Below are 13,049 nucleotides of genomic sequence, written 5' to 3'. Positions count from 1 at the left end.
CTTTCCTAATTTCTTTGTAATCAAAATTTAATTCTGTACATTGTTTGAATATATTGAAGAAGAATATCAAAAACTCGAGAAGCTAAATTAGCTACTTAGTGTTCTTAAATACATGCACGTATTAACGTATAAGATCGAGATCGACCACCCTTACCATCTTAATTATAATACATTGACTCTATATTTTCCTTTTCAATTACTCAAGTACCAAGAACTCAACTAGATGATATTTATAAGAACACTCTATTCGTAGACTGAACAGATCCAATTTTCATAGTGATATATATGTTCATCGGATGCTTGCAGCAATGTAAAGTCAACACGCCTTCCATGTGATATGACCAGAGATTCTTTTAAGTCAATGATACTCTTTCGCTTCGGTATCCGACGCCATTACATTTAATCTAAAAACCGAGAATATGACATAAACTGTATAACCGATAACTTCTTCACTATTATTTAACTTTAACCAAGTCCGATGACCAAGTCTACGAGATTCTATAAGAAGTCAGTCGAACAAATTGTTTCTTTACTAACTTGCGATTACTTCGAATCTAAATGTGTTTTGCTATGAACTGGTTTATGAAATCGACAGTCAACGATTAGGGTTTTGGGAGGGAATAGTAAGCTGACCATACCCACATGAAGTCCACATGGCATGCAGCCACAGGCCAATGGAATCAGCTCCCACCCACATGGCCATGCCAACCCCAATCAATGATCCACGTGGGACCGTGCCGTCACATGGACTGTTCCCGTCCCGGTCGTCGAGATCCAACGCTCCTGGATTCACTCTTCGCAACCGAAAGGCTCATCTCTACCGTCCAATATCGGTCCACGGTCTTTCAATACCGTGGGATTATTTATTTGTCCCTGGTTTGTCCCCTTCCCGTTGGGCACCAGACTGCACGGTGTTCCTCGGGTCAGTGGCATCCGTATCTGCATCTGTCCCAGCTCCAGATCAAGAAATAGATTAGAATAAGAGAGAACCCTATTCAGATGACAGTGTGTTAAGCCATATCTAAATCATAATATTCAGTATCAAACCTATTGATTTTATATTAGGTGAGTATCAGATATTTTGTTATGGAATGTGCTACACAAGTTTGGCATACAATGGGTTATATGTCCGTATTTGTTTAAAAAAAAAAGTTTACAGAATAATGAGAAAATGCTCATCATCATTTGAATTGGAAATTTAATGTTTTAAGCTACATAGTTGCATAATGGCAAAACTAGACAATCAATATTACTATTAAGTACGACGCGAACCGGTAGCCTTTTGTTCACGAATATTTCATTACTCGTTAGACGTACACTTACTTAACTGTCAGACTAATTCAATGACCAAATGGTTCAAAATTGCACGACGACATTTTCTTGTCCTTGTCTCAAGTATAAGTTGATGTTAAACCTGATTTATTTCTAAGGGAATGAGGTGTTAAATTTCTCTTTGAACTGATTAGCTAGTTTGCTAGTATATTCTTCTACAAGATTGAACAAAGCAGTTTTGAGTGAAATTTCGGGTTTCCGAAATGAGAAAAAAGAAGAAATCATTTTTCATGAGCGTGGAGTAGGACCCCGCTTGAAATTCTTCTCTGGCCAAACTGTCCACCTCTGGTTGGTCATTGAAGTAACGCGTGGGAGACAAGATGTGGTGTCAGGATTTCTAATGAGTGAATCTCATGTTGCCACGCACCTTTGCAAATAAAATCCTATTGCCTAAAATAGTGTTCCCTCACAATCATAACCTCCATCCTATAAAACTTTGAGCACCATCACCTCTTTCTTCACAAACAACTTCAACCAAAACTTCAACTCCACAACATACAAACACAAGAACTCAATTCTCATTCCTCTCAATCGTAATTATTCTCCTAGTGCTGTTTGGTGAACAAAGAGTTTGTGTATAACACCAAATCGATTAACATGGAAGGGTCGGTGAGCTATGAAAGCCATGACGAGCAGCTCAACTTCAAGGCAACTGAGCTCAGATTGGGATTGCCCGGAAGCGGCATTGAAGAATCAGCTGCATCACCTCCTCCTAGTACTAAGAAGAGGGCTTCACCGGAGCAAGACTCGGCCGATAATGAGGAGTGCAGGTCGTCTACTACCGACGATGAGACACCAGATTTGACTTCCCGTCCATCCAAGTATGCCCCATATCTTATTTCTTGTGACGCAAGGCTTTAGCGTTCTTAATCTGAGATGCTCTATATAAATGCTCCAAAGCAGATGACTAATTCTCTTATGTTAATGTTATGCAGGACACAAGTTGTTGGATGGCCTCCGATCAGATCTTACCGGAAAAACGCTATGCAAGCGTATGTGAAAGTAAGCGTAGACGGAGCTCCTTACCTGAGGAAGATTGATATCAAGGTTTACAAGAGCTACCCGGAACTCCTCAAGGCCTTAGAGGAAATGTTCAAGCTGACTATTGGTAGCTACTCAGAGAGAGAAGGCTACAATGGATCTGAGTTTGCTCCTACTTATCAAGACAAAGATGGTGACTGGATGCTAGTCGGAGATGTGCCATGGAGTATGTTTTCTTCTTCCTGCAAAAGGCTGAGAATCATGAAAGGATCTGAAGCTAGAGGACTGGCTTGTCTCTGAAAGTAACACAAAACTACCAAAGAACAAACACATTGAGGACGCTCAAGACTCCCTTGTTTGGCTCGAATTCTCCACCAAGTTTGCCGAGAATTCGAGATTTACGACACAAAAACAAAGAAACACATATTTAGTTCAGAATACAGTTTCATTTTTTCCGTTTCAAACTCAATATATGTTTGTAAGAAATGCTGAAAGGAAAAAAGAGAAACATATATAGTTGAGATCCAATTGTACAGAGGATTTTACATGTACGCTCTTTTTCCAAGTTTATGTATGAATAAGATATGATATATACACATCAATTTTTGTGTAAATTTCAAATACATGCAAATGTATGTTTCTTAATGTCATTAGTTGTTGCCCAGACTTTCCCTTGAGGCCAGTTCACCACCATTGACGATACAGAAGATCGAGTACCTAGAATATCTGATTTCCCAATCAAGAATTGTACTATGACTCCTATATCATGCATGAATCAGTATTCAAAATGCATCAAACCCTTCTACAAATTTCAGTTCTAGGTCCTTGTTAATCATAAGCTAATAACAATGTATAGTTGTCAGAGGTTGAAAGATCATATGTTTGAGCAATTAAGATTAGCATAAGAACCACAACACTTGGAAATGATCTGGAACCTCACCCTAAGTGAAGCCCCAAACTTTCAATTAGTACAACAGAACCAATTATCAGAACATGGAGTAATTGGAAAATCTACATACTACAGAACCAAAGCGAAAATTGTCAGTATCTTGAACAAAAAGTGATAATATACAACAATCACCCCCCTTCATAACTGTTTCCTATAGCTAGCTCTTCCAGCACTTAAAAAAAATTATCATCAGTAAATAGGTTTGAATGCGTCTTATTGTCTTGATCATTAGCGGTACCCATTCTAGTATCTAGTATAGCAAGCTGGGACTTCACCCATGGTGGATTGTTCCGGCCTTCAATCCACAAGGCCTCTCCAGTGTCTCTGTGTTTGAAATCTGGATATTTTGAATTCCTCTGAAAGTCATATTTGAATAACCAGGGGTAAGTTCATATATTCTTATATTAAACTCTGAACTAAGTTTTACATGTGCAACTTTGCATAATGCCGCTAGAACTATGGTAATACACAGTATTTCATTCGAAGGACCTCTATTTTATCATTCAAAACGAACTGTATATATGAGATATTCCTAGAATGAAAACACGTAGATGATAATTTTCTCTTGAAACATTTCTCAGAGATCAAACTAAATAAAATGATAGATACATATAACAGGCAGATGCAAGTGGTACCAATGTTTCTTCTGTCCAAACTTAGAGTATGGCAGATACATAGCAAAGCCATATGCAATTGGTAACCATTCTTTTCTCCAAAACTTACAGGAAATGAAACATCATAGTTTTGTGGTACATAAGTGTGGTATTTAGGAAAACGGCCTAACTCTACAATACAGGAGTGTGGTTCTAGTTTTTAGGTACTCTTGCATTGCTAAATTTGGTGGGTCAAGATATTCATTTATGCATAAGAATATATGTAAGCCATATGGATAGTAGATGTGATTGAAAAAAATTACCTTGGTCTTCCTATTGTCCCACCACTCTCCTGGATTAGCAAAGAATGCTTGCCACAATTCTTGTGTGGTTTCCGTGTGCTTTGTAAAGCTGTGGCTAGAACTTCTGCCTGCAAGAAACACAAAGAACACATAAGAAAAAACTGCTCCCCTGCTCTTAACCAAGACTCACATTACGGAAAACACGACTTGCCTGGTGTAAAGGAATCCGAGTCCTGTCCATTCACTGACGGGGAGCTCTTCTCGACAAAATTCAGCTGCTGAACAACAACCTGCACAAAGATTCCGCAACATCATCATTTCCACACGAATAAGCAACCGAATAACACCACAAAACAGATACTCCGGAGGGCAAAAGAAAACCTTATAGTAGGTTTGCTGTTTCCCCTCACTGGTTTCGACAGCATCCGAAATCAGTCTTCCCGAAACATATATCTGGTTGCCTTTCTCTAAATGCTGAAACGCAACATGTGCTAGATCATCCCAAAATGTCAAATTAATCCTGCAAATACCAATTCCCCAAATTAACACTATTTTCAACTCAATCAAACTCTATTTTAACACAAACTCGACGTAAAGTTAAATGCTTCATACTCCCTAGTAAAAACTGAGACCGTAAAATTGAAGTAAGTGAGGAAAGTTACCAAGAGGTGTCGGTGGCGGATTTCTTGACGGCGAGGCGGGTCCAGGCGAGGACTTTACCGGAGGGGAGGTGCTTAATCTCGACGGGAAGCCCGACGACGCCGATGAGCTGGACCGTGTTACAGAGCTCCTTCTTCCACTGGACCTCCGCGGGTCTAGGGTGGGCCACCGGGACTTGGAGACTGCTGCTGTAGTGGTCACGGCTGTACTCCACGGCGCATTTAAATGTGAAACGACGCCGCGCGAAGGACAAGTGGTTTTGGGTGGTGGTTGGGGAGAGAGAGGGGAGTTGAGTGAGGAAGTTGGTGGCGGTTGGTGGTTGAAGAGCGAGGTCTAACGCCATGGCTTTGTTTCGGTGTGGGCGCCAAACTCCGCCGTGGTTCTAGGCTTATCTCTCTGCTTTTTGGGATTTTTTCTCAGTTGAAGGAAAGAAGTGAAAAAACGAGAGGTCTTATATAGTTTTGGGCCGTTCAGGTTTTGGGTTCAAGATGATGATATTGCAAATGCAAAATTGCACTAGTTACATGACGTTGGGCTTTGTGTCACAAGTAGGGCTGTCAGTTTGTCGGTTCGAATCGGTTAATTATAGGGTATTATCAACTTCAAAACCAAAGCTTCCGGTTTAATTAAGATTTGTGCTACTAATTACTAACTAAAATTTTCGATATCTAATTTTATCTACCAAGTTCGGTTTTCTGGTTTTCGGTATTACCAACACTACAACAACTAATTCTTTGTAATATAAAGTATAATGAAAAATAATAAAATTTTCAGATATATAGTTATAAACTTTATATTCCTCTTACTTATTATAGCTTCCAAATCTAAAATATCGGTCGGTTTGATAATTAACAAACCAAATGGCAGCTCGATCTAATCACAAGACAAGAGGATCTTTGAGTGGTTATTGGTTCGCGATTTTTCGTTTGGAGTCGTGCTTAGCTGAGAAGAGTTTTTGAGGGACTGAGTGACAAGTGAATTTGATTTAAACATGTGGTTGAGATGTATCTATCCCTCCAAATTATGTAAAGTTGTCCCTCAGGGGAACAAGAATACATGAGTCCATTGTGTAGCAGAGGTGTACCGACCTGATATTGTTAGAGCGATTTTCCGTCATTAACTCCTCGTGTCGTTGTTGCTATTTCTAGGATCGATTGGTTATCTCTCTGGATTGATTTCATTCAGGAATTCTAGTGGTTTTATCTATAGATTATATATTGTTTTTTTAGTTTACTTAGATTGGATGTGAGAAATTAACACAATCTGCATTATGGTTGTGTCGAACCAATGCCTCCAGCAAATTACAATCTAATAAAACCCTTCATCCCAAACTAAAAATCTTTCGAATTCGTTGACACGACACTTTTGAGGAAACTGAATTTGTTGTAACGACTCATTGATCACGAATATGGAGATATTTGGATATGATTGAGGTAGCATAAATACCTCAATCATAAATATAAATACCCCCTTCCCTTGCTAGCATCCTCAATCATCATTGTAAACAAAACATTTTCACAGTCGTCTATCTCCAAATTCTCCGATCAGCTTATATTTCACTAAACCATGGTAGAAGTTGAAAACATGGTGAGCTCTCCGGAGCCCTCGAGCCCAATATCAAAGATAGTCATGGTAGCCTCCATCGCAGCCGGAATACAGTTCGGTTGGGCGCTTCAGCTGTCGTTACTGACCCCCTACGTCCAGCAACTGGGGGTCCCACACAAATGGGCCGCAGTCGTCTGGCTCTGCGGCCCTATCTCTGGCTTACTGGTGCAACCCATCGTCGGTTACTACAGCGACCGCAACACCTCTCGTTTCGGGCGCCGCCGCCCTTTCATTGCCGCCGGAGCAGGGCTTGTTGCCGTCGCCGTTTTTATGATTGGTTACGCCGCCGATATAGGTGTTAAGGCCGGAGACTCGTGGGAGAAATCCACAAAGCCGAGAGCCGTGGCTGTATTTGTTGTAGGGTTTTGGATTCTAGATGTGGCAAATAACATGCTGCAAGGGCCATGCAGGGCTCTTCTGGCAGACATATCAGGCTCCGATATGAAGAAAATGAGAACGGCAAATGCTCTCTTCTCGTTCTTCATGGCCGTCGGCAACGTTCTCGGTTATGCTGCTGGATCGTTGAAAGGTCTTCACAAAATTTTTCCCTTCACTACGACAAAAGCATGCGACATTTACTGCGCCAACCTCAAGAGCTGCTTCTTCATATCGATTTGTTTGCTTCTGATCCTCACTGTCTTAGCCCTAACTGCAGTAAAGGAGAAACCTTACGACAAAAATGCTTTGGGAACAGAAGCAGCAGGAGGAACGATGTTCGGTGAGATTTTTCGATCTTTCCAACAGTTGAAGAAGCCGATGTGGATCCTTCTTTTAGTAACATGCTTGAACTGGGTGGCGTGGTTCGGGTTCTTATTGTTTGATACTGACTGGATGGGCAAGGAAGTTTACGGTGGCGTCGTCGGCAAGGGACGTCTTTATGAGATGGGAGTCCGGGCAGGATCACTTGGTCTGATGCTCAATGCTTTCGTTTTAGGTGCAATGTCTCTCGCAATTGTTTACTTCTCTAGAGGGGTTAATGGACCGAAAAGGATTTGGGGAGTAGCTAATTTTTTCCTAGCCATCTGCCTCTTGATGACGATAGTGGTGACCAAAATGGCCGAGAACTATCGACATGCCAACCCTGCAGTTGGAGGAGCTGAGCCATCGCCGCCGCCCGCTGGAGTTAAAGCCGGTGCGTTGCTAATATTCGCCGCGTTGGGGATCCCACAGGCTGTCACCTTCAGCATTCCGTTTGCAATGGCATCCATCTTTTGCAGCAATTCTGGTGCTGGACAAGGTATACATTTTTTTCTCTGTGATTGAGTAATTTAATTTTAAAATAAATTACGTAACATTAACATTAACTGTACAAATTTGGTCTTCACAGGGCTTTCTTTGGGTGTGTTGAATATAGCCATTGTCGTACCACAGGTAATCTAACATATTTCATAATTAATGGATATCTAATTGCAGCGGAATTAATTGAATGGTTTATGAATTAACGAATGAAATAACATATTTCAGATGTTTGTATCGGTTATAAGTGGACCGCTGGATGCTTCTTTTGGTGGAGGGAACTTGCCGGCTTTTGTCCTCGGAGCCGTTGCAGCGGTAATTAGTGGAATCCTTGCTTTGATTGTTCTACCATCCCCTCCGCCAGATCATGCTACTCCAACTGTTGTACCTGCTGGGTTTCATTAGTCCATCCTCTCGTTAATTATTGTTCCTTTTGTTTTCTTTTGTGGAGCTCATACTCTTAGAACAACTAACTGTGTATGTTCTCACAAATTGGCTAGTATAGTTTATGAGTCTTTGACGAATGTCAAGTGACCAGAGTGATGCTCCAACTATTAGAATGGATGCACTCGTATTTGATTGTAACCATCTGACTTAATCAATACAACTCTTCAGTTATTTCAAAGAAAAAACAATCTAGCAATCAATTATCTGAGGGTCTGAAGTTTCAGAGAAAATACAAGCAATTAATCAAACACTAATCGCTTGAACATAATTATCTCATCATATGATGTTGGCGTAAAAATCTCACTAACAGTGTTAGATAAAATGTTATCATCGGGTTATGATTAATCGATATATAAAATACGAGGATCAAAATTAATCATTTTTAAACCACGGTGACAAACGTAACCATGACTTCAAACCACGAGGACCATTTATAACTTTTACCCAAGAAAAAATAATCTAGCAATTATTTGAGGGTTTGAAGTTTGAGAAAATACGAGCAATTAATCGAATACTATTTGCCGGGAATTGGGAAAACCCGGGCATTGTTAAACTATTCACGTATTTACTTTTCAACAACTTGAAATTACGAACTACTTGAAATTACTTGCATATTCAAACTACTCGTATATTGACCAAATCATCACGGGGTTGGGTTTGGTTTGGTTATGTCTAAGCTTCGATACAGTCATACAGCCATACGGGGAAAGTTCGGTTTTGTACTGGCAACGCTCCACCCCTACCTCCACACTTCCACATTCCAAGACCTTAAATACCCAAACTATTTCTGCACTGTCTGAACTCATAGACCAAATTGATATACCAAACAATTCTAAATGATGAATGGAGGAGCATCATGAAGATAGGTACCGAACTTATTCAACATGATTAAAGAATGGTGGAATCAAGTCCATGTTTAACTTCGGAATATGAGAGAATATTACTATTAAACAGTTCTTGATATCTTGTTAATCAAGCTTTAAACCTACGCATATCCATCACTTTACAGACCTAGTCAGATCAGACTATCCACTATCTCCCTCCTAATGAATTATCCTCCAATAATGATTTAGGCGAACAGAAAAAAAGTCCATATTCCCTATTAAAATTCACTCACGAATCCCCTAAACCAAAAGTAGCATTATCAATTTTGCTGGACTTCTGGTACCCAGCATTTTCAAACTAGCAACAACCATTATGCATCATCCTCTACATTACAATCTTCTAGGATACATTGAAAGATATATTATATATACTGCTCTATTCCTTTTCAGAAGGTCCCATAACCCACTAGCAACAATGAGAGTCCCACTACAAAAGGGCTACCATCATTTTCCACTACCCCCACCATTGGTACAAAAAGAAGAGCATATCAAGTGAGCTTTTGACAATTCCTCTCCTTTACTTTAACCTGGCAAGACATGGAGGACCTGCTCGTATTTTTTAGAGCATTGACATCGAACCCTGTCTTGACAAAAGTTGAAAGAAAAGGCAAAAGCAAGAAACTATGGCATCTGACTTTGAATGCAATTTGAAGCTGAGCAAACCAACTAAAGATGGGGGTAGGAATGAGACAAGCAAGGCATGGGACCCCAAGAGCATCTAGTGTGTTTTCCACGGGGCAGTGGGAACGCATACCCTTTCTTTTTCTTGAGGTCTATGAAGGAGGATTCATTTCAGGCTTGACAACGCTGGAGGTGTCTGGTGGTTGTGTGTGGTAAATTGCTGAGGCTAGTGAAACAGGCATGATGCAGAGAGCCTTCGATTGAAGGAACTGCATTGCAGCTCCAACATTTTCTTCCATAAGCTTAGCGACTTGTCGTTCTGTGCCATCATTAGACCATTTATCCCATGCCGGTTGGTTTCTACCACCTTCGCCACCTTCTTCCTGAGACCAGGACAGAGGCATGGTTGTTGATAACGAAAAAGAAACAAAGAAAAAAAATACCAAAATTAAAACGTTTCCATTAATACCTCAACCGAAGATAGTGGGATGTCCGTTACAAGTGGTGCCACAGCACCAGCTCCTCCCAATCTACTCATACTCAAAACCTATAAAGCATATGAATTGAGTGAATTAAGAAATTAAGAAACACTGTCACTTTCTTCATCATCATATGAAGACTTGCTCCACTCCACTCAAAATCCAAAACCTAACAAATCAGTCAAAAATAAACGAAAGTATCTACCATTTGTAATGACTTGACCGATACACTACACCAACACAAGTTTCAAATTCATATCATAGGAAGACCGAGAAGTCCAAATCTGCCCACTGTAAAGAACCAACTTAAGTCTAGGAACAGGGTTTCAATTATTCGTTCTTATCTTTATAAGCAACAAAACACCCAAAGACCTTGATTCCATTTTTTTTTAATTATGGATAAGTTCGAATTCCAAAGACCTTTGATCAAGTTTAAATCTTGTAAATGGCATACACTTTGTATTTGCCATGATGATGAAAATAAATTTTTTGACACTAACGTAATAGGAGAGTATTAGCCAACTTGTGGACTCAAAGAAGTGTACCAGTAATTAAAATATGCATATCTAAAGGAAGACCGGAAACAATTTATGGTAGAGACACTACTTGAACTGAAAGTGTTGATATCACAGGAAATAATGCTTGTTTTGCAGACTATATATATAATACAAAGAGAATGAGCGTTAAAAAATTGTATTTATGTTTACTATACCTTTACTTGGAGCCTCAGGAACTTCACATAATCCATTATTTCGTCAAGCATAGCAGCTCTGTCTGTCTGCAGAAACATAAGTAGATATTTTTAAGGACAGAGATAAGAAGAGAATGGTCAATGCTAGCTTGTTTGAGTTGACATCTGAAGGAACATCAAGAATAAGCAAGATATTCCACAACAAACCAGCACTGAAACAATTCTCAGTAACAAATTATAATCTTTAACAGCTGTTAGAATGCCATAGCACCATGCATCATGTAACTTAATAGAAATGGTTATATAGGCATGCACTATCATAAAATAACAAATCATTCAAATGTTACAATAAAATTCCCAGTGAAGTTGAAGTTCACACCATAACTCTCTTAAGCAAACAGTATCTTTTCAAGAGTGGACCTTAGAACAACAGGCCAGCTAAAGTTTATTTGAAAGGATGTACAGCCTATATGATTATTCTGATTGTGGTCTTAAAGTTTGAAAAATGTTATATTCAGTTGTGCGCTCTTGGCCTTGCAACATTAGAATGCAGGAAAATATATCACAACCTTAAACTTATATGAGGTATAATAGATCCATAGTAATGGGAAGCCTAAATTAGAGTTAGAAATACTCACTTATCCATGTTGATAGGAAAAAGCTATGATACAGTAACACCATTAGTTTAAAGAAGACAAGAATCTATCCTCCTCATCATTCATAAAATTTTATGATTGTAGTTCCTAGCAAGCATGAAGAAAGATGACACTGACCTTGTTCACACTGGGAACTAGTTCCTGCAACGCTCTAATTCTTTCTGCTATTCGTTCACGGCGCAACTGTACAGAAAAGATCCAAAAAAGAATGATTCTATTATATAAAGGTGGAAGAAGGGAAATTTTCATTATAGTTCCAAGGTCTACCGCCAGAACAAGCTTTAACATAGATCACTAAGTAGCATGCACTTCCTTAAAGAATTCAGGGAGAGTTTCTTATGAGTAAATTGTAGTTACTCACCCGCTCAGCTATGCTATGTGGATCCGTAGCTTGTCCTCTTCTAGCCCTTACCCTCGGTCGCATGGCTGGTGGATGTGGTGCTGCAGCAACTGTACTGGAAATCGGTTGCCCATGGAAAACCTGCAACAATGCCACAATTTATATGACCAAGGACAGCATTTCACAGAGTAATGGTGTTCCATACTACCTATACACAAGAAAACCACATTGGATCCTAAAATGTAAACACTGTAAGAATAAATTAAAAAAGGCATATACACTAACTGAATTGCTTTCTACGTTTTGAGCACCTACCTAATAATACTGAAATGAGCAAGTGCATGTGTTAAAATCATTATGTTATAATTATCTTGATCCCCAGAAACAAAAAGTAAACTCTAAACCCACATGCACACCCTTAACTTTTCACATGCTTCCGCTTTTTCACCCACCGTTTTCCAGAATGCTTATGGATATTTGGTTTTCATGACTTAAGTCAGCTTTCTGTTTGATCCTGGCTAGACATTTCTCAAAATCCCTTGTATTTTACCTCTTGTCAGATATGAGTACTTGAATCTCATATAATTAATTAAAAAAAGCCCAACTTATCATCCTTGTTTTCTTTCGCTTGTCTTCTTAGTTATTAAACAAACACAGTAAACCAAATTAAGAAATACTTAATTCTACTTAAGCAAACACCAAGCAGTAAAGCATTCTAAACTGTCACTAAACCACCTGAAAATCGATTCAACAAATTCAAGACTCAAACTTTAGAGCCAAAAAAAGAGTGATCAAAAGTTGGGGAATCTCACATTTTTGACATTAGAAGCTCTACTATCAACGACGTCGTCTCGAAACCGCTTCCCGCTCCCGGAGGCCTCCTCAGGCTTCAAAAACCCGGCCTTCCCCTGCTCCAGGCTCAGCCCCAACGGAAACACTCCGCCGTGGAATCCGCCGCCGATGTGGCCGGAGCCGTCACCGGAGCTGAGCTGCAGCATCATCGAGGACGGAGGTCCGGCCATGCCTCCGTCGGCGCCGGTCAAATTAGCATCGGCGGAGGCGAAATTGGGGAGGCCGAGGATTTGCTCGAGGAAATCGTCGGCCTGGGCTTCGGAGGGGTTGTTGGCCATGGGGAGGAATCGGAGATGAGATAGGGGGTTTGGGGCGAGTTAGGGTTTTCAGAGAGCATCTACATGCAAAGAAGAAGAGAGAGAGAGAGAGAGAGAGAGAGAGAGAGAGAGAGTAGTTAGTAGAGANAGANAGANANANANNA

The 13,049-nt window shown here is 40.0% G+C and overlaps 4 protein-coding genes across 4 annotated transcripts; 2 read left to right on the top strand and 2 right to left on the bottom strand.

Moving 5' to 3' along the window:
• The first annotated feature begins 1,792 nt into the window (after nucleotides 1-1,792).
• Nucleotides 1,793-2,935, top strand: LOC101298952 (auxin-induced protein 22D-like). The gene is made up of 2 exons (XM_004289854.1): nucleotides 1,793-2,153; nucleotides 2,268-2,935. The coding sequence occupies exons 1-2, from the start codon at nucleotides 1,930-1,932 to the stop codon at nucleotides 2,611-2,613; spliced, it is 570 nt and encodes a 189-aa protein (XP_004289902.1). The 5' UTR covers nucleotides 1,793-1,929; the 3' UTR covers nucleotides 2,614-2,935.
• A 321-nt stretch (nucleotides 2,936-3,256) lies between these two features.
• LOC101298664 (protein OSB2, chloroplastic-like) lies at nucleotides 3,257-5,231 on the bottom strand. The gene is made up of 5 exons (XM_004289853.1): nucleotides 4,820-5,231; nucleotides 4,539-4,677; nucleotides 4,369-4,447; nucleotides 4,179-4,285; nucleotides 3,257-3,618 (listed from the first exon to the last, which is right to left on the bottom strand). Exons 1-5 carry the CDS (start codon nucleotides 5,158-5,160, stop codon nucleotides 3,436-3,438), a joined length of 849 nt encoding a protein of 282 aa, XP_004289901.1. The 5' UTR covers nucleotides 5,161-5,231; the 3' UTR covers nucleotides 3,257-3,435.
• Nucleotides 5,232-6,383: 1,152 nt separating this feature from the next.
• Nucleotides 6,384-8,063, top strand: LOC101297493 (sucrose transport protein SUC2-like). The gene is made up of 3 exons (XM_004289849.1): nucleotides 6,384-7,659; nucleotides 7,750-7,793; nucleotides 7,887-8,063. Exons 1-3 carry the CDS (start codon nucleotides 6,384-6,386, stop codon nucleotides 8,061-8,063), a joined length of 1,497 nt encoding a protein of 498 aa, XP_004289897.1.
• Nucleotides 8,064-9,089: 1,026 nt separating this feature from the next.
• LOC101296912 (transcription factor UNE12-like) lies at nucleotides 9,090-13,019 on the bottom strand. The gene is made up of 6 exons (XM_004289847.1): nucleotides 12,589-13,019; nucleotides 11,798-11,917; nucleotides 11,554-11,619; nucleotides 10,802-10,867; nucleotides 10,080-10,157; nucleotides 9,090-9,993 (listed from the first exon to the last, which is right to left on the bottom strand). Exons 1-6 carry the CDS (start codon nucleotides 12,904-12,906, stop codon nucleotides 9,763-9,765), a joined length of 879 nt encoding a protein of 292 aa, XP_004289895.1. The 5' UTR covers nucleotides 12,907-13,019; the 3' UTR covers nucleotides 9,090-9,762.
• Nucleotides 13,020-13,049: the final 30 nt, after the last annotated feature.

Source organism: Fragaria vesca, linkage group LG2, assembly GCF_000184155.1.
Source record: "Fragaria vesca subsp. vesca linkage group LG2, FraVesHawaii_1.0, whole genome shotgun sequence".
Classification (NCBI taxonomy): Eukaryota; Viridiplantae; Streptophyta; class Magnoliopsida; order Rosales; family Rosaceae; genus Fragaria; species Fragaria vesca.
This window is presented reverse-complemented; position numbering and strand designations above follow the sequence as displayed.

Excerpts from the sequence above, each read along its gene's own strand:
- LOC101296912 (XM_004289847.1), bottom strand. The coding sequence starts at position 12,906 with ATGGCCAACAACCCCTCCGAAGCCCAGGCCGACGATTTCCTCGAGCAA. Across the intron at positions 10,868-11,553 it reads TAGTTCCCAGTGTGAACAAG|ACAGACAGAGCTGCTATGCT; the intron begins GTCAGTGTCATC and ends ATGTTTCTGCAG. Across the intron at positions 10,158-10,801 it reads TCCTGAGGCTCCAAGTAAAG|GTTTTGAGTATGAGTAGATT; the intron begins GTATAGTAAACA and ends TATGCTTTATAG.
- LOC101297493 (XM_004289849.1), top strand. The coding sequence starts at position 6,384 with ATGGTAGAAGTTGAAAACATGGTGAGCTCTCCGGAGCCCTCGAGCCCA. Across the intron at positions 7,660-7,749 it reads CAATTCTGGTGCTGGACAAG|GGCTTTCTTTGGGTGTGTTG; the intron begins GTATACATTTTT and ends TGGTCTTCACAG. Across the intron at positions 7,794-7,886 it reads TAGCCATTGTCGTACCACAG|ATGTTTGTATCGGTTATAAG; the intron begins GTAATCTAACAT and ends AACATATTTCAG.
- LOC101298952 (XM_004289854.1), top strand. The coding sequence starts at position 1,930 with ATGGAAGGGTCGGTGAGCTATGAAAGCCATGACGAGCAGCTCAACTTC. Across the intron at positions 2,154-2,267 it reads TTGACTTCCCGTCCATCCAA|GACACAAGTTGTTGGATGGC; the intron begins GTATGCCCCATA and ends AATGTTATGCAG.
- LOC101298664 (XM_004289853.1), bottom strand. The coding sequence starts at position 5,160 with ATGGCGTTAGACCTCGCTCTTCAACCACCAACCGCCACCAACTTCCTC. Across the intron at positions 4,286-4,368 it reads CTCGGATTCCTTTACACCAG|GCAGAAGTTCTAGCCACAGC; the intron begins GCAAGTCGTGTT and ends TGTTTCTTGCAG. Across the intron at positions 3,619-4,178 it reads GGGACAATAGGAAGACCAAG|AGGAATTCAAAATATCCAGA; the intron begins GTAATTTTTTTC and ends TATGACTTTCAG.